The sequence below is a fragment of the Molossus molossus genome, unplaced genomic scaffold (assembly GCF_014108415.1).
Source record: "Molossus molossus isolate mMolMol1 unplaced genomic scaffold, mMolMol1.p scaffold_m16_p_6, whole genome shotgun sequence".
In the NCBI taxonomy this organism is placed as follows: Eukaryota; Metazoa; Chordata; class Mammalia; order Chiroptera; family Molossidae; genus Molossus; species Molossus molossus.
The window spans coordinates 41,478,927-41,495,759 of NW_023425399.1; the positions used below are offsets into that span (position 1 = coordinate 41,478,927).

The 16,833-nt window shown below is 42.5% G+C and overlaps 1 protein-coding gene across 1 annotated transcript; it reads left to right on the top strand.

The window, feature by feature from the left end:
- The first annotated feature begins 2,338 nt into the window (after positions 1-2,338).
- Positions 2,339-16,496, top strand: BANF2 (BANF family member 2). Its single transcript, XM_036245867.1, is given in 5 exon segments — positions 2,339-2,394; positions 2,396-2,438; positions 2,440-2,514; positions 7,063-7,191; positions 16,350-16,496. Coding segments are annotated over 5 exon segments (450 nt in total).
- Positions 16,497-16,833: the final 337 nt, after the last annotated feature.

A 16,833-nucleotide genomic window follows, 5' to 3' on the forward strand; every position in this document is an offset into this window, starting at 1 on the left:
ACAAAGAAAATGCTAACATATGATACAAGGTGGTTGACGCTTGAGGACATTATAATGAGCGAAATAAGTCAGTCACAAAAGGACAAATGAGGTACATGCAGAAGTCAGATTCAGACACAGAAATTAGAATGGTGGTTGCCAGGAACTGGGCAAAGGTAGAAATGGAGAGAGTTATTTAATGGGGACAGAGGTTCAGTTTTGCAAGATGAAAAGAGTTCTGAAGATTGATTGCACAACAATGTAAATATGCTTAATACTACTGAACTGTATGCTTAAAAGGGATTAAGATGGTAAATTGTATGCTGTGTACAGTAGTCTGCCCTTATCTGCAGTTTTGCTTTCTGCAGTTTGTTACCCACAATCAACTTCAGTCCAAAAATATTAAATGGAAAATTCCAGAAATAAACAATTCATACCTTTTAAATTGTGTATCGTTCTGAGTAGCATGATGAAATCTTGTGCTGTCCTGCGCCATCCCACATGGAACGTGAATCATCTCTTCACCCAGTGTCTCCACTCTGTATATGATCCCTGCCCCACTCCCCCACCCCGTCACTCATTTAGTAACCCTCTTGGTTACCATACTGACTGTTGGTAGGTATTGCAGTGCTTGTGTTCAAATAACCCTTTTTACAAAGTACAAGAGATGTTAGCAATTCAAATACACCAAAAAGAAGTGGTAAAGTGCTTCCTTTACTTTTTATTTTATTTTTATCCTCACCCAAGGACATTCTTCCATTTTTGTTCAGATAGAGTGGGAGGGAAAGAGAGGAACAGAGAGAGAAACATCAACATGAAAGGGACACATCAAGTGACTGCCTCCCGCACAACCCCAACCAGGGCCGAGGTACGTGCTAGCCAAACTAGCAAGAGCTAAAGTGCTTCCTTTAAATAAAAAGGTATGTGTGTAGGATATCAGCGATTTTTAACCCTTTTCATCTCATGGCACACATAAACTAATTACTAAAATTCTGTAGTACACCAAAAATATTATTTTTTTGCGGATCTGACAAAAAAATAGGCATAATTTTGATTCATTCACACTGGATGACTATTGTGTTGGCTCTCATCATTTTTTAATTTAACAATCTAAGGGAAGCCCTGGCCAGTTTGACTCAGCGGTTAGAGCGTCAGCCCGAGGACCAATGAGTCACGGGTTCGATTTCGGTCAAGGGCATGTACCTTGTGTAGTTCATCCCTGATATTTCTCTCTCTCTCTTCTTCTCTCTCTCTCCCTCCCTCCCACTGTATCTGAAGATAAATAGAAAAATGTCCTCAGGTGAGTATTAAAAAAAAAAAATCTAAGGGAAAAGAGATCAGTGCCCATGACTAAATGGTCAGGTATTGCATGTTTAAATTTTTTTTTTCTTTATTGATTTTAGAGAGACAGGAAGGGAAAGGTAGAGAGAGATAGAAACATTGATGAGAGAGAACATCAATTGGCTGCCTCCTGCACGCCCCTCACTGGGGACTGGGCCCACAATCTGGGCATGTGCTCTGACTAGGAATTGAACCAGTGACCTCTTGGTGCATGGGTCAACCACTGAGCCACTGAGCCACACCAGCTGGGCAGGTATTGCATGTTTTAAAAATTCTTGTGTCGCCCTGGCCAGTTTGGCTCAGCGGTTAGAGCGTCAACCTGCGGTCCTGAGAGGCCCGGGTTCGGTTCCCGCTAAGGGCGCGTACCTCGGTTGCAGTTTGTCCCTGGCCCTGGTTGGTCGTGCGGGTGGCAGCCACTCGATGTGTCCTTTTCACATCGATGTTTCTCTCTCTCTCTCTCTCTGTTCCTGTCTCTCCCTCCCACTCTACCAGAACAAAAAAAAAGGAAAAATGTCCTCAGGTGAGGATAAAAAAAAAAATTTGTGTCATACCGATTGGAAATCATTGTAGTATGTTATGGGATTTGGTACTATCCAAGTTTTCAGGTATCCACTGGGAGTGTAGGAATGTATTCCCCACAAGTAAGGGAAAACTACTGTACTTTAAATATAAACTAACACAATTAAATATAAAATAACATAAAAAGGATAAGTGGCATCATGTAACACCTTGCTTCTCCAAGCGTGATCTGTGGGCTGGCAGCATGGACATCTTCTCAGGAACTTGTTAGATATGTAGCATCTGAGGCCCCACCCCAGGCCTGCTGTATAAAAACCTGCATTTTTTAACAAGAATTCCCAGGTGGTCTGTGCACACATTAAACCTTGAGAAACACTGGCGGTGATGGACTGATTATTAGAGCAGGGTTAGAAGACATAGTGGGCATAGTTATTAGGTTGTCTGCCTACCCAGCATCAACCTGCTCCCCTCCTAATTCTTACATTCTCTGAGTGGCTGCATGCTCAGGAGGCTGACTTCATTCACACCCTACGTGGTCCCAGTCCCCTGGCCAGTAGCTGTTTTATGGGTGGGCAGATTGCCTGGTTCCGGCCAATGAGACTAAGGGAAGTTCTACTGAAGGCGTTCTGGAGACACAAAGAATCAATGGCCTCTCCTTCCTTTGAAAGTCTCCATGTAGGCATTTTGGGACCATGGGGGCAGCTAGTCTGGTCCTTGATAACATGGATCACTGACTCACAAAATATTGGGTCCATCTCACTGGTGGGTTTCTGCTTATGTGAGATCAGAAATGTATTTATTCTTTAACTGTTTGAATAAAAGTTTCTGTTACTTTTAGCCAAGGTTTATCAGCCTCAATACTATGGACTTGGGGCAGGATAATTATTTTGGGGTAGAAGGCTGTTGTATAAATTATAGGATGTTTAGCAACAATCTTGACCTCTGCTCTCTAGATGCCAGCCACACTTTCCCCTCCCTCAGTTTAGACAACAAAAAGTGCCCCCAGACATTGTCAAATGTTATGAGGGGGCAATTTACCCCTAGTTGAGAACCCCTATCTCAGACAAAGACATCCTAATTAATTCAAAGGCCTTTTATTCAGTGGATCCTTAGGAGGGTAAAATCACTGCCCCTGTTCCAGAGTGTTCCAAGGATCAAAGTGAGATCAGGTGTGTGAGAAAAGCAAACACATACAAGATGTTGCTAGTTATTACCTGTCTTTGATGCTGCTGGTAAACTGATAACAATGTTGTAGTTTCCATTTATTCTTAAAATAGGCAGAGATGTTTAACTTAACAGATGGCCAATGTGGATAGTGAATGGAATTTTCCCTCAGTAAAGTGAGGAGTCCTGCCAGCATGTTCGGGCTCTTTCTTCCGCTTCAGAAATCCCAGTCTCTTACCTGCCTGCCTTGAGCTGGGCCACCAATCCTGGTTTATTGTCCACGAGGTAATGGGTGCTGTAGAGTTCACCTGTTGACATATTTTCACAGATTAAGAGCGATCTTCATATTTAGCTGCTAGAGAGAGAGATCAATGCTCTCTGTATAATAATGTATTTGCAGCTCATACATTCATGTATTTGAGACCCACAGAGTTGGGCCCCTGTGCAACCTCTCTTGCCTATACTTCCTTTTCTAAAATTAGCCAACATGTTGAGACCACTTTCCTTAGGAGCCCCCTGACTCCTAAAATCAATGCCTTCGGATCCAATACTTTTTTTAAATTGATTTTTAGAGAGAGAGAAAAGGAGAGGGAGAGAGAGAGAGCAAAACATCCATGTGAGCAAAACATCGGCTGGCTGCCTCCTGCACACCCCACACCGGGATCAAGCCCGAAATCTGGGCATGTGCCCTGACGGGCAATCGAACTGGCAACCTTTTGGTGGGATGGCATGCAACCAACTGAGCCACATCGCCCAGGGCCAGATCCAGTACTTCTTGAACAGTTTAGTTTCATCTGAAGTGTCAAAACATCTGGAAGCAGAAAGGCTTACAGGGGGAGCTGAACTTTACAGAAAGGTCTGAAGGAGAATTGGGAGTAGGGAGACAGGCAAGGGCACTTAGTGCTGGTAAAGAGAGGCATTTGAAAGCAGTGGGTGCATTGATCATTTATGTCACTGAGTACTTACCATGTGTGAGGCTCTACCAAGCACTAGGTCTGGGCCTCCATTGGGGAGCAAAGGCCATTAGAGGCAGCTATGGCCCTTGGAACTTCACAATCTACTGGGGAATATGTGATTGATGCTGAGTTGCTCTCCTAACTTCATCCTGTATTGTGGTATAGGGTAACTATCCCCAGAAACATAGCAACTACCCTGATTTTATGCCCTATTCTCACCCTATAGCCTATGTGCTTTATAAGTAACATACTTTCTGAATTAGAAGTAGTACACTCGTGTTAGGCCATAGATAACATTTTAGAGCCTGGCATATGATGGTTTGGACTGAAGAAGGCATTTGTTGGTAGCTTTACGAAATCACAACAGGCCCTGCTGCAGCCCTATTATTTCCATGAAGAATCAGCTGATGATTGAGCCAATATGTAAAGATAGGTTTAGTCAACAGCGTTGTAAGGAAATCAAGTGGGGATCTTGATCAAACCTCATGCAATTCACCTCTGGACTTTTGGGTAGCTTATGCTAGTAAATTTTCTTAGAACTGATTTTCTGTTGCTTGTATCATAAGCTAAGAGGATGTGACAATGAACAAACCTAAAATATGGGTTGACTGAGAAGAGATGTTTACACAGAGAGCAACAAGGACGTCTTTACTCCAACTAGGAAGACAGAAATCCTGGTTTAGCAAAATGGCTGGTATGGTAGGCCTCTTATATCCTGGAAGACAGACCTTCTGCATATGGAGACATGACATTTGGAGATCTGATGGGAAGTGTTCAGGATTTTGCCTACCTGTGATAGTCTTAATTAATTTAAGGTTCTAGAAGACTCATATTTAGGGGGAAGGTGGTCCATTTGAGAGTGGAGAGGGATAAAAATACAACCTTGCTAATGAGAGGGCCTTTCTGCCTATGGACTGCACATTGATGACCAAGTCCTGATGGGTTGGAAAGCTGATTTTTCTAGCTAAAGTTAAAACACAGGCAATAAGTTGGGTGACTTATCAAAGGAAAAAGACTGGGGTCCTAGAAAAACATTGCTCCAGTTTCCACATCTCTTTTGAGCATCTTGTCTCAAGGACACCAATCTTGAAAAAGGGAACAATTAACTTATTGTGAAGATGCAGCTGGGATACAGCTGGGGAGCAAGGAACAAATTTTGGGTAGCTACCCACTTCAGAGATGAAAGAAGATACCACTAATCTGAGGAGCAGGGCAGTGGCCAAGGCACAGAGCTAATTTCCAAATTAAGGAGACTGAGGTCAGTATCTCAGCTTGAAGCACTAGCCCATGAACTTGAATAGAAGAAACCCATTAAATCCATAGGGGAGCTGAATTGTCAAAGAAAGTGATCAACTATGCTTCCGGCCAGTGTGGCTCAGTGAATTGAGCATTGTCCCATGGACTGAGAGGTCCTGGTTCAATTCCTGGCCTGGGCACATGTCCAGGTTGCAGGCTTGATTCCCAGTGGGGTGAGTGCAGGAGGCAGCCAATGGATGTTTCTCTCTTACATCGATGTTTCTCCCTCCCTCCCTCCCTCCCTCCCTCCCTCCCTCCCTCCCTCCCTCCCTCCCTCCCTCCCTCCCTCCCTCTCTTCCTCTTTCCCTAAGAAATCAATAAAAACATATTAAAAAAAAAAAAGGAAAGTGGCCAACTATGGTCTAAGACTCTCTGAACTTGTATGTACAAGAAGTAGGGTGTCAAAATAGTGACTCTTCTTGGAAGGCATCAATCCCATGCCCACACAGATGTTAACAAGGTAGTGGATGGAGGAGACACACTCAAATTCAGAACTTGGTGTTGCCATCTTGTCTAACTGAAGAACTTGCTCTACCACTAGGACAAAGAATCCTCATTATTTCTTTACTATTATTCCCCATTCTCCCCTTCTCCAAATGGAGAGTTCCCATTCTGGAAATGCTTGATGCAGGTATCCTGGGTTTCTCTTGGCATTGCTGGCTGTGCTGAAGGTGAGCTTCAGAATTTAGTTAAGAGGTTACCATTCCATGAGTAGCTGCTTTCAGACATGATGGAGACTATGATGTGTCTTCCAGAAAATAATAAACTTGAATTGAATCCAGTAACTGGCTGAATTGTGGAACTTTACCATTTGGGGGAAGGAGTGGGTCTTTTTTAACTGAGTGTGGGCATTTCTGATAATTATTTAAGGGAAGGAGAGTGTATGAACATTGGTTCACCAAAAGGGTGGACCATAGTGAGATGTTATAGTTACTGCTGTAACACCCATCTCCCAAACTCTGAATAATAACCTTTATTTTGTTCAGGTAACTATGCTCAAACTCACAGCTTAATGCATGGCTTAGAGAAAGCCAATTCCACTCCCACTAGGACTGGGGAGTACAGCTGATATTAAGCTTACACAGTGACTCCACGCAGACCTTTGAAACTGAATGAGGCTCTGCTTGGAACTCCTCAGAGACACCTTCTCTCTTTCCTTCTCTTTTCGGGGTACCACTGTTGGGGAATATAAGTGTTGGAGCAGCCATTTCACCACCATGAGGGGAAATAACCACGGCTGAAGCAAACACAAGGAGGAAAATGGAAAGAATCAGAGAAATGGAGCTGTGACCTGATTGTACCGTACCCACCTTTGCCCTTGGCTTTTATTATATTGTCTTCTTTAATATTTGATCCAGTTAAAGAGTCTTCTGTTACTTGCAACCAAACAACCAACTACTATAGAGTGTGATAAATGTTAAAAATAAAAGTATGAAAAAGTGTTGGGTAATTGAGAAGGTAGGATAATTCACTAAGAGAAGCAATGTTTCTTTAAGCATTTAGGATGGAGGGTTGAAAAGGATCACTGTAGTTCTTAGTATCAAGCACATCCTTTATGTGGGGTTTTATTGGACTCATCTGCAGCCATCATTATACATTGCTTAGTCCATCCATGGAAATGGATGTGTAAAGGCCTTCAGTGCTGGGCATGGCACCTGGCATCTAAAAGTCCCCAATAAATTTGGAAGATGAAAGGAAACCTATGATCTGTCCTTGTCTCTTGGTAGGCTGAGGGAGTTCCCCAATGTCCACTCATACTCTGAGAAGCCAGTCACCACTTAACCCTTTTCCTCCACTGCTGTTGCAGAAAATGGATCACATGTCTCCCAGGTTGAGAGCTTTCCTCTCTGAACCCATTGGAGAAAAGGATGTTGGCTGGGTAGATGGGATCAGCCACGAACTTGCAATCAATTTGGTCGCCAAAGGTTTCAACAAGGTAATTCCTTTTTTCTTACTTCTCCAACTTCTCTTCCCAGCCTCTCTTCCCCTAGCCCTGCATTATGTTCCTGCAAGTGGCCGTGAAAGAGCAAAGCTTCCACTTGGCAGGGCGCCACATGCTTCTGTGATACTGATCCCACCCATATGCTTGGGCATCTTCAAGAGTCAGTGGATGATGGGAAAATTGAACCTCTTTGGCTCAGAGTATCTGAGCCAGGTATGATTTATTTGGTGTTCAAACACCCAGTGGTTGACAGAGATGAACCAGACACCTGAGTCTGGGGCTGAACTGTTGGAATGGATGAATTGGGTGCACTCCCCACATCCATGCAGAGACTTGTGGGGTCTCACTTGCCCCATCTGGGCACCAGCCTGGAGAAGGCAGGTGGAGTAACAGCAGCCTGGGGTCTACACCAGAGTAAGAGGATATGAGTTGTTCGAAGATGTTACTCACAGCCCAACAATGGCCTCAAGGATATCTAATGGATTCTGAACATGTAATTGCTTCCATGTAATTGCTTCCATGGTGCTATTACAAGGCTGCTTGGAACTTTAGGACAGAATGAGAGATGGTCCCAATGAGCACCCAAAGAAAGTGAGCACACACAGAGGCGGGTGGGAATTCACACAGAGCCTTGCATGCTCTGTCAAGAGAGGCACCAACAACAGAACTATTGTTGCTTACTCCCTTCAGTTTTCAACATCAGTCTACATGACCAGGCAGAAAGACAGTGCAGAAACACCCAATGAGGCTGGGAACTGCTGCTTGCACGGCTGATAATCAGTTTGGTTTGCACCTGCACAGTGCACAGCTATTTCCAGGAGGCATCTGGACTACTGGGCCTGTGGTTTTCTAATTGACATGCTGCTTTGCACCAGATGTTAAATATTCTGAAAATTACCCTAATCTAGCAGCCAATTTAATATCCAATAGGTAGTATTATTAGAAAGTTGGAATTCCATGATTAAGGTACATTTGATTCTTTCCTCTCAGATAAAAGAGGTAGGACCACTCCCCAGTACATAATATGGTGGGCAAATCTGACTAGAGGAGAGATTTTAAATTAAAAATTTTTTTTTCTTTTTAGATAAAGTGGGAGGGAGGGAGAGAGAGAGAAACATCACTGTGAGAGAAATACATTGATTCGTTGCTTTCCACATGACCCCTCCCAGGGCCGGGGACCAAACCTGCAACTAAAGTATGTGCCTTTGACCAAGAATTGAACCCACGACTCTTTGGTCTGCAGGCTGCTATTCTAAATGCTGAGCCAAACCAGCCTGGGCAAAAAATTCTTTAAAAAGAAATGATTGTCTTTTTTACTTTACTATTGTAGTATAGCATACTTACACTGATATGAATGGTTCAGTTCAATAAATTTTTCACATATTTATACATCCATGGACCCACTACCTAGATCAAATGGTCAGATACCTCCAGAATTCTAGATGGTTCTCTCGTGCCTCTTCCAGATCAATGCCATCCCCCACTTCAAGACATAAACAGTATTCTGGCTTCTATCGCCATTAATTTAGTCTTTCCATAATTGTGAGGTTTGGCTATGGGTTAGCCATATTCATCATTTAAAAAATAATTTCATTTACATACAGTAAATTTTACCTTTCTAGTATACCGTTCTGCACGTTTTGACAGGTACAAGCACTCATGTAGCCACTACCACAATCAAGACATAAAGCAATTCTGTCACTCCAAAATGTCCCCCATAATCTTCATATTCCCCACCCTCAGTCCCTGGAAACCACTGATTTATTTTCTGTTCCTATAGTTCTTATTTTTCCAGTTTAACTGTGTTTTTAATGAGAATTGCAGGTAGGGTGATAGGCATGTGTAAGACAAAGGAATGAATGAGAAATTCTCAGGCATCCAAGCACTTGCTACTCAGAGTCTGGGCTGTAGTCATGATAGTTTTCTCGGTCTTGTCTCATGGGTGCTGGTTCTTTCTGCACCATTTCTGAGGCTCCACTGAGATGCAGACCATGAGGTTGTCCTCAGCCCTACTTGCCTGGCCATCAGCACTCTCCCAAAACACTGAAACACTGGAGTCCAGACTCCCTGCAATGTATTCATCCAATTCTCCTCAGGATCCCAAAAGTTAAACATCCTCTCTGGGTGATTTCATGCTTGCCCTTCCTTGGAGCAGTCAGCTCTGGCCTGAGAACTTAGATCTCTACTGTCCAACATGGTGGTCCCTGGCCACTTATACCGGTGAGCATCCATCTGAATTGAGATGTGCTAAAAATATAAAATACACACTACAATTTTAAAGACTTAAGACAAAAAAATTAAAAGTATCTCATCAATATTTTTGGTTGCAATATTAATGATTACATGTTGAAATTATAATATTTAGAAATAAGGGAGAAAATAAAACATTAGAACTGATTTCATCAGTTTCTTTTTATTTTTTTTTAATTAATTTATTTCAGAGAGAAAGAAAAAAAGAGGAAGAGGAGGGAGAGAGATTTGTTGTTCTACTTATTAATGCATTCATTGGGTGCTTCTTATATGTGCCCTGACCAGGGATCAAACCTGCAACCTTGGTGTCGCGGAATGACGCTCTAACCAGCTGAGCTGTCTGATCAGGGCCTCACCTGTTTTCTTTCTCCCTTTTGCTGTGGCTACTAGAAAATTAAAAATTACATATGTGGCTAATTCACATTAGATTTCTACTGGACACCATTGGTCTAGATTTAATGGTGGGAGGGCTGCATGGGAAAAAGGAATTACTGAGAAAGGAAAATACATTATGCACAAATACTCAAGGCTTTCTACAGCCTAACTCTAGCTACATCTTATATTCTTCTGTCTCTCTGTGAACCCACCCCATATTCCAGCCAGACTATCCACAATCCACAAACACATATGGGACCTCCCTCCTGCAGACCTGAGTCCCCTCTCAAAATGGATTCCCATCCCCTCCAAGGCCCTCTCACAGCCCACCCCTTCTGGGAAGTAAGCCTTCCTTCTGCTCACTACCCCAGCCTAACAGGCTTCTGTTTCTGAAGACTGAGTATTCAGTAGGACCCCTTGCTATGATATTCATACCATTGACTATTTTTTCCACATGTGGACTGAGAAACACATGAATTTGGAGGCACAGCTTGCCTTTGGTATACTCCCACACCTCCTCTGAGGCAGAGGATGGTTCTATGTTCTTTGTACTCCTCTTGTCCCTATGAAAATCTTGCCCAGGAGTGAGTGAATTTCTAGGTGCTTGATAAATTCAGAGTTATCAAACAGTGCCTCGTAGGGGAAGATGCATTACTCTGGGGATAATTCTAGACTTATTCCAACAGGTGGAAGTAAGTCTAACATCCCAGAGACTGTGATTTGGCTCTTTGAAGACACTATAAAGTCACATCCTTGAGTCTAAATTTTCCTCCTAAAAGAGGCTTGGAAGATCAGGGTGGAGTAAATGTTCTGGGTGCCATCTGCTCTCCAAATCTCTCCTAATAAGAGAATTAGCATAAGATATTTTCTACATGTCAGGGACTGTTCTAAGTGCATCACATGTATTTATTTTATTAACCATAAAAAAATCCTATAATTTATATTCAGCTCCATTTTACCAATGGGGAAATTGAGACACATAACAGCTGCATGATTCACTCAATGTCATTCAAGGTGAGAGAGACAAAATTTGAATCTGGGCAGACAGGCTCTGGGACAGGCATTCACATAAGTTTGGGGTTACCTTGCATAGGGTTGCCAGACAAAATAAGGATGCCCGGTTAAATTTTAGATAAACAATATTTTTAGTATACGTTTGCCCCAGGGAGACAGGAAAGAGAAAGGAGAAGGGGCAAGTCCTGCATTGGATTGAGCATTTACACTAAAGAAAATAATTTTTAAACTGGAAATGACTGAAAGATATTGGATTTGCCAGGTTATCATTGGCTATCAGTAGCCGTGAAGGCTTAGAACCAATAGCCATTTAGAACAGTGACTTTTAATTGGTGTGCTGCAAGAATTTTTAAAACATGCGATACCTGACTATTCAGTCAGGGGCACTGACCTCTTTTCCCTTAGATTGTCAAATTAAAAAATAAAAATAGCCAACATAACCATAGCCATCTACTGTGAATGAATCAAAATTATACCTATTTTTTTTTTGTCAGATCTGTGAAAAATACATTTTTTGGTGTGCCACAGAATTTTAGTAATTGATTTATGTGTGCCATGAGATGAGAAAGGTTGAAAATCACTGAATTAGAGAAACAGAGAGAAAGTTGTTCGTCACACAGTGAAGTCTTGTGGCGATGGAAAATCACTCACTGTGGGTGCTGAGGAGCCCTGGGAGCTTTGACAGAGGGAACAGAGAAGCTTGAGAATGAGAGGGCTGAGCCTCCATATCATTGTTTGAAAGGCCAGGTGTCATAGTGAAGACTGAAATTTTTAGTTAGCACAACCAGCTACCTCATTTTCGGGGCCCAGTACAAAATGAAGATGTGAGGCTCCTTGTGTAAACGTATGAAGAATTTTAAGATGGCAGCAGCAGAGCATTAGACCAGGTGGGGCCTTCTCAGTGCAGTCCTGGTGTGACTGTGTGGGTCACACACAGGGAACCCAACTCCAGTGCAGACACAAATGTTGCTATTGTTCGGCAAGAAATTGGACATGGAAAACTGGAGGGTGACCCAGACTTGCTCACTGTTTGGACTTGGAATTGAAGGGAAGTGTGCCCTGTTGGGTCACCATCCTTCCACATGGAAATGGCTGCCACAGGAAAGAATGAACATCACTGGCTTTGACATGGCCACTGTCCAGGGTGGTGGGAGCATGGGAATGTCTGCTCAGGATTTCTGTGTCTCTACATCATCGTTCCTACAGCCAGATTTTTCTGAGCTTTGGCCCAAGAAGGGAGAGGGGTAGTTTCTCTTCTCCAGGGTTATGGGCTGCCTTTCTGGAGCCAGTAGAGAAACCAAGCAGGCTTCCAGCAGGGCCATGATGGGAATCCATAACTCCAGTTCCTTTGGGAGCAAAGTGAAGCAAGCTAACTTTCCCTCCCTACTGATGGGAGGTAGCAGGCTGAGAACAGAGAGAAAATGGAGAAGGGCGTGTCAGATTGCAACTTGGCTCTGGAGGCTGTAAGATGAGGCCCTTCTTCCTGCAGCATTCCTGGAAAGTTTGCTTCTGACCCTGTGTACCATGTATTCCCTGGCTTCTGGGCTACCAAGTCTGGTGGGAACATGGAGGTCCTATTACCAGACTGGTGGATATTAGCAGCGAGGCCTTCAAAGTGGCAGAGGACTCTACAGATGCCAGACCAGACTTAGATGGTTGGGATGTGCAAAAGTGAGGCTGAGGAAAACAGGAGTCTTCACCTTCTAATTCTTAGTGACTCTATCTGGAGAATGGGATGGGACACATGAGGATCAGAGGGATTAAAACATGCCAGGGCACAAGAACAGGCATATAGACCAGTGAACCAGAACAGAGAACCCAGAAATGGACCCAAGACATTATGCTCAATTAATATTTGACAAAGGAGGCAAGAGCATACAATGGAGTAAAGACAGCCTCTTTAATAAATGGTGTTGGGAAAATTGGACAGCTACATGCAATAAAAAAAAAAAAAAATGACACCAGACCGTCAACTTACACCATACACAAAAATAAACTCAAAATGGATAAAAGACTTAAATGTGACCCACGAATCCATAAAAATCCTAGAAGAAACTGTAGGCAGCAAAATTTCTGATATCATACGCAGCAGAATTTTCACTGATACATCACCTAAGGCAACAGAAACAAAGGAAAAAATGAACACATGGGACTACATCAAACTAAAAAGCTTCTGTACAGCAAAAGATACAACCATCAAAATGGAAAGGCAACCCACTGTATGGGAGAACATCATTGCCAGTGATACATCAGATAAGGGGTTAATTTCCAAAATATTTAGAGTGCTCATACAACTCAACAAAAGGAAGACAAAGAACCTAATTTAAAAATGGACAGAGGACCTGAATAGACACCTCTCCAAACAGGACATACAAATGGCCAAGAGACATATGAAGAAATGCTCAACATCACTAATCATCAGAGAGATACAAATTAAAACAACAATGAGGTATCACCTCACACCTGTCAGAATGGCCACCATCAACAAATCATCAAACAAGTGTTGGCAAGCGTGTGGAGAAAAGGGGACTCTAGTACACTGATGGTGGGAATACGGACTGGTGCAGCCACTATGAAAAACAATATGGTGTTACCTCAAAAAATTAAAAATTAAATTGCCATTTGACCCAGTGATCCCACTTCTAGGAATATACCCTAAGAAGCCTGAAACACCAATCAAAAAGAATATATGTACCCCCATCTTCATAACAGCACTATTTACAATAGCTAAGATCTGGAAACAGCCCAAGTGTCCATCAATAGATGAATGGATCAAAAAGCTGTGGTACATATGCACAATGGAGTACTATGCAGCGGTAAGAAAGAAATATCTCTTATTCTTTGAGATGACATGTAGAAACCTGGAAAATATTATCCTAAGTGAAACAAGCCAAGCAGAAAAAGACAAATACCACATGATCTCACTTATTTGTGGAATATAATGAACATAACAGTCTGAGGAATAGGGTAGACCCAGAGACGTGGAAGTAGGGTTCAGACTGACAACCCTTGGAAGAGGGGGTGGTGGGAGAAGGGAGGAGATAAACCACAGAACTTATATGCATGTATGCATGAGCAATGGACATGGACAACAAAACCGGGGAGAGGGTGGGGGCAATGGGGTGGAGGGGTTAAAAAAGGAGAAACATCTGTAACAAAAATAAAAAAACATGCCAGGGTCCTGGAGCTCACCAAAGGAACTCAGAAGTGCAACTTACTATCATCATCATCATCATTCTCAATGTTCTCTCTCCTTGGACAAAGCTCTGTGTTTCTTGATCCTGTCATTTCATGTCTTCACCTCCCACACCTACTGCAGCAATTGGCTCAATTAACATTCAATAAATTTTAATTTTTTTAAATGTTCAATTAAAAACATCTCAGTAAAATCCATCACTGAAACTTTGAGAACACTTATAAAGTAAAATGAGATCATTTTAAGCAACTATACTGCTTTTTAGGATGATTAAAATAGCAGTTTTAGCCCTGGCCAGTGTGGGTCACTTGATTGGAGCATCATCTCGTACACTGAAAGGTCACAGGTTTGATTTCCAATCAGGGAACATACCCAGGTTGTGGATTCGATGTCCTTTGGGGCCTAGGTGGGGGGCAACTGATTGATGTTTTGCTCTTACATTGATCTTTTTCTGTATATATATGTATATAATCAATTTTTTAAAAAAGCATGAAAACTGATGAACCTCAGAGGGAAGGGGAGAAGGGTGGCAGGAAGAGATTAACCAAGGAATTTATATGCATATATGCACTGCCCATGGACACAGAGGATAGGGTGGTGAAGGCCTGGGGCCGGAAGAAAACTAGGAGGAGGGGAACAATGGAGGGAAGGGGAGACATCTGTAATACTCTCAACAATAAATATTTAATTTTTTAAAAATGCATGAAAAATTATTTTAAAATAGTTTTAAATGTCCATGAAATTCTGGCTTTTCCTCTTTTCAACTGGACAATGACTCAAAATAAAAAAGCCCAAACTCCAATGCTCAGGTATGTTTTATGACTGGGATTCCGCTTTATTTAATTTCTCTTTTAAAAAATATGTTTCCTTCAGTCAAGATTAACTTTGCTTTGTTTTATGCAACTAAAAGTAAACAGATGCCACTGGGTTTTCCTGGAGATGGTCCAGAACTTGAGATGTGGACACTGGTTCTTGTCCATTCCAGGCTGGAGAGCCACCAAACCACTCTGAGAGGTTGACATTTAATATCACCTTAAATCTCCAGGCTTCACTGTTTGGTGGCTGGGCCAATCTGTGGTCATATGGTCTTGGATGTCCCTCTCTCCACATGGTCTTTGTTCCTCATCAGTCAGAGTGTGATTAAAATGATAAAAAGGAAATGCAACATTGTGGGGCAAAGTAATTAGAAAACTAAGAATGCCATAGACTAAGAGTCCTGAAATCTTTATTTTACATGTGTTTTTTTCCTCAGAGACTCTTCAGAAGGGAAAGATGGGTGTGTTGTATGCCTTCTGCTCCACCCACAGGGCTATGTATCTAGGGTGAAAAGGGAATTTACACTATTCTAATACTCTCACATTGAACTCACTTAATTCAATTTGCAGGATGGGGCAGAACATACTATGTGCCTTTGAAGACAGCAGAAACTAAGGCCCAGATTCTGCAGGTTCTCACACAGAAGCAAATCAATGCTAAGACTCCCTTCATCTGCTAGTCTCATGTGTAGTGTTTCTAAATCAAGGGAAATTTTTGTCCCTGGAAATGTCTGAAGATGGTTATGATTGTCACAATTCAGGGGAGTGGGTGTGTATTACTGGCATCTAGTGGGTAAAGGCCAGGAACGTCACTAAACATCCTACAATGCACAGGATGACCCCCGACCCCACCACACACACACATACACACAATACACAAGTATCCAAAATGTCAACAGTGCCTAGGGCTAGAAACCCTTTGCTAGAATAATTGAAAAAGTAGAGGATTGGAGAGCAACTGTGTGTGTGTGTGTGTGTGTGTGTGTGTGTGTGTGTGTGTGTGAGAGAGAGAGAGAGAGAGAGAGAGAGAGAGAGAGAGAGAGAGAGAGAAATACGAGATCAGAGGCCTGAAGGGAGCATCAGAGGTATGCTAGGCTCTTGCTACTCAAAATGTTGCCCTTGGATGATCATCATCCAGAAGCATGTTAGAAATGCAGACTCTCAGGTCCCACTCCAGGCTTTCTGAGCCAGAATCTGTCTTTTAACAAGATTCCAGGTGATTCATGCACTCATTAAAGTTGAGAAGGACAGGCTCTGGTTTATCTCAGACTGGACAGCCTCCAACTCTGCCCTGAGAGACAAGCATTTGACTTGGCCTTATATCTCAACAAAAAGCCTGTCCCAAATCCCTATTGCCCACTCAGGGTTTCGGGGACTGCCAGTATGACCAGCCCTTCCTTCGATTTTCATGTGGGCCCTCATGTTGAGGGAGGAAGAGCACATGTGAGCAGGTTTATTATAACCTTTTCTATTTTCCTCCTTGCCTCATCCCCTCTCCACAGGCCTACACCCTGCTGGGACAGTTCCTTCTGATGCACAAGAATGAAGCTGAATTTCAGAGGTGGCTTATTTGTTGTTGTGGCGCCACAGAGTGTGAGGCCCAGGAGAGTTCTAACTGCCTGAAGGAGTGGTGCTCCTGCTTCCTATAAACATACCTCCTTGCACTGCCGCCCGGGGAATGACACCTTCTGTACCCAGACCCAGGCTCAGAGTCGTTATTTTTTGTTTTTAACTTTAATGATATATGCTTGTTACAAAAGTAATTCAAGAATATAACAAAGGACAAACATAAGAAAAATGACTCAAGTCCACTACCTAGAAGTGACTGTCATTTCCCTTACACGAATAACATGCCAAATATCTCAGCATATATTTATATAAAAGAATGAACAATTTTGCTTAAAAATGGGAATTAAATTTTGTCAGTGTATTAGTTATCTATTGCTACATAACAAATAAACACTAAACACAGCAGCTTAAACAGTA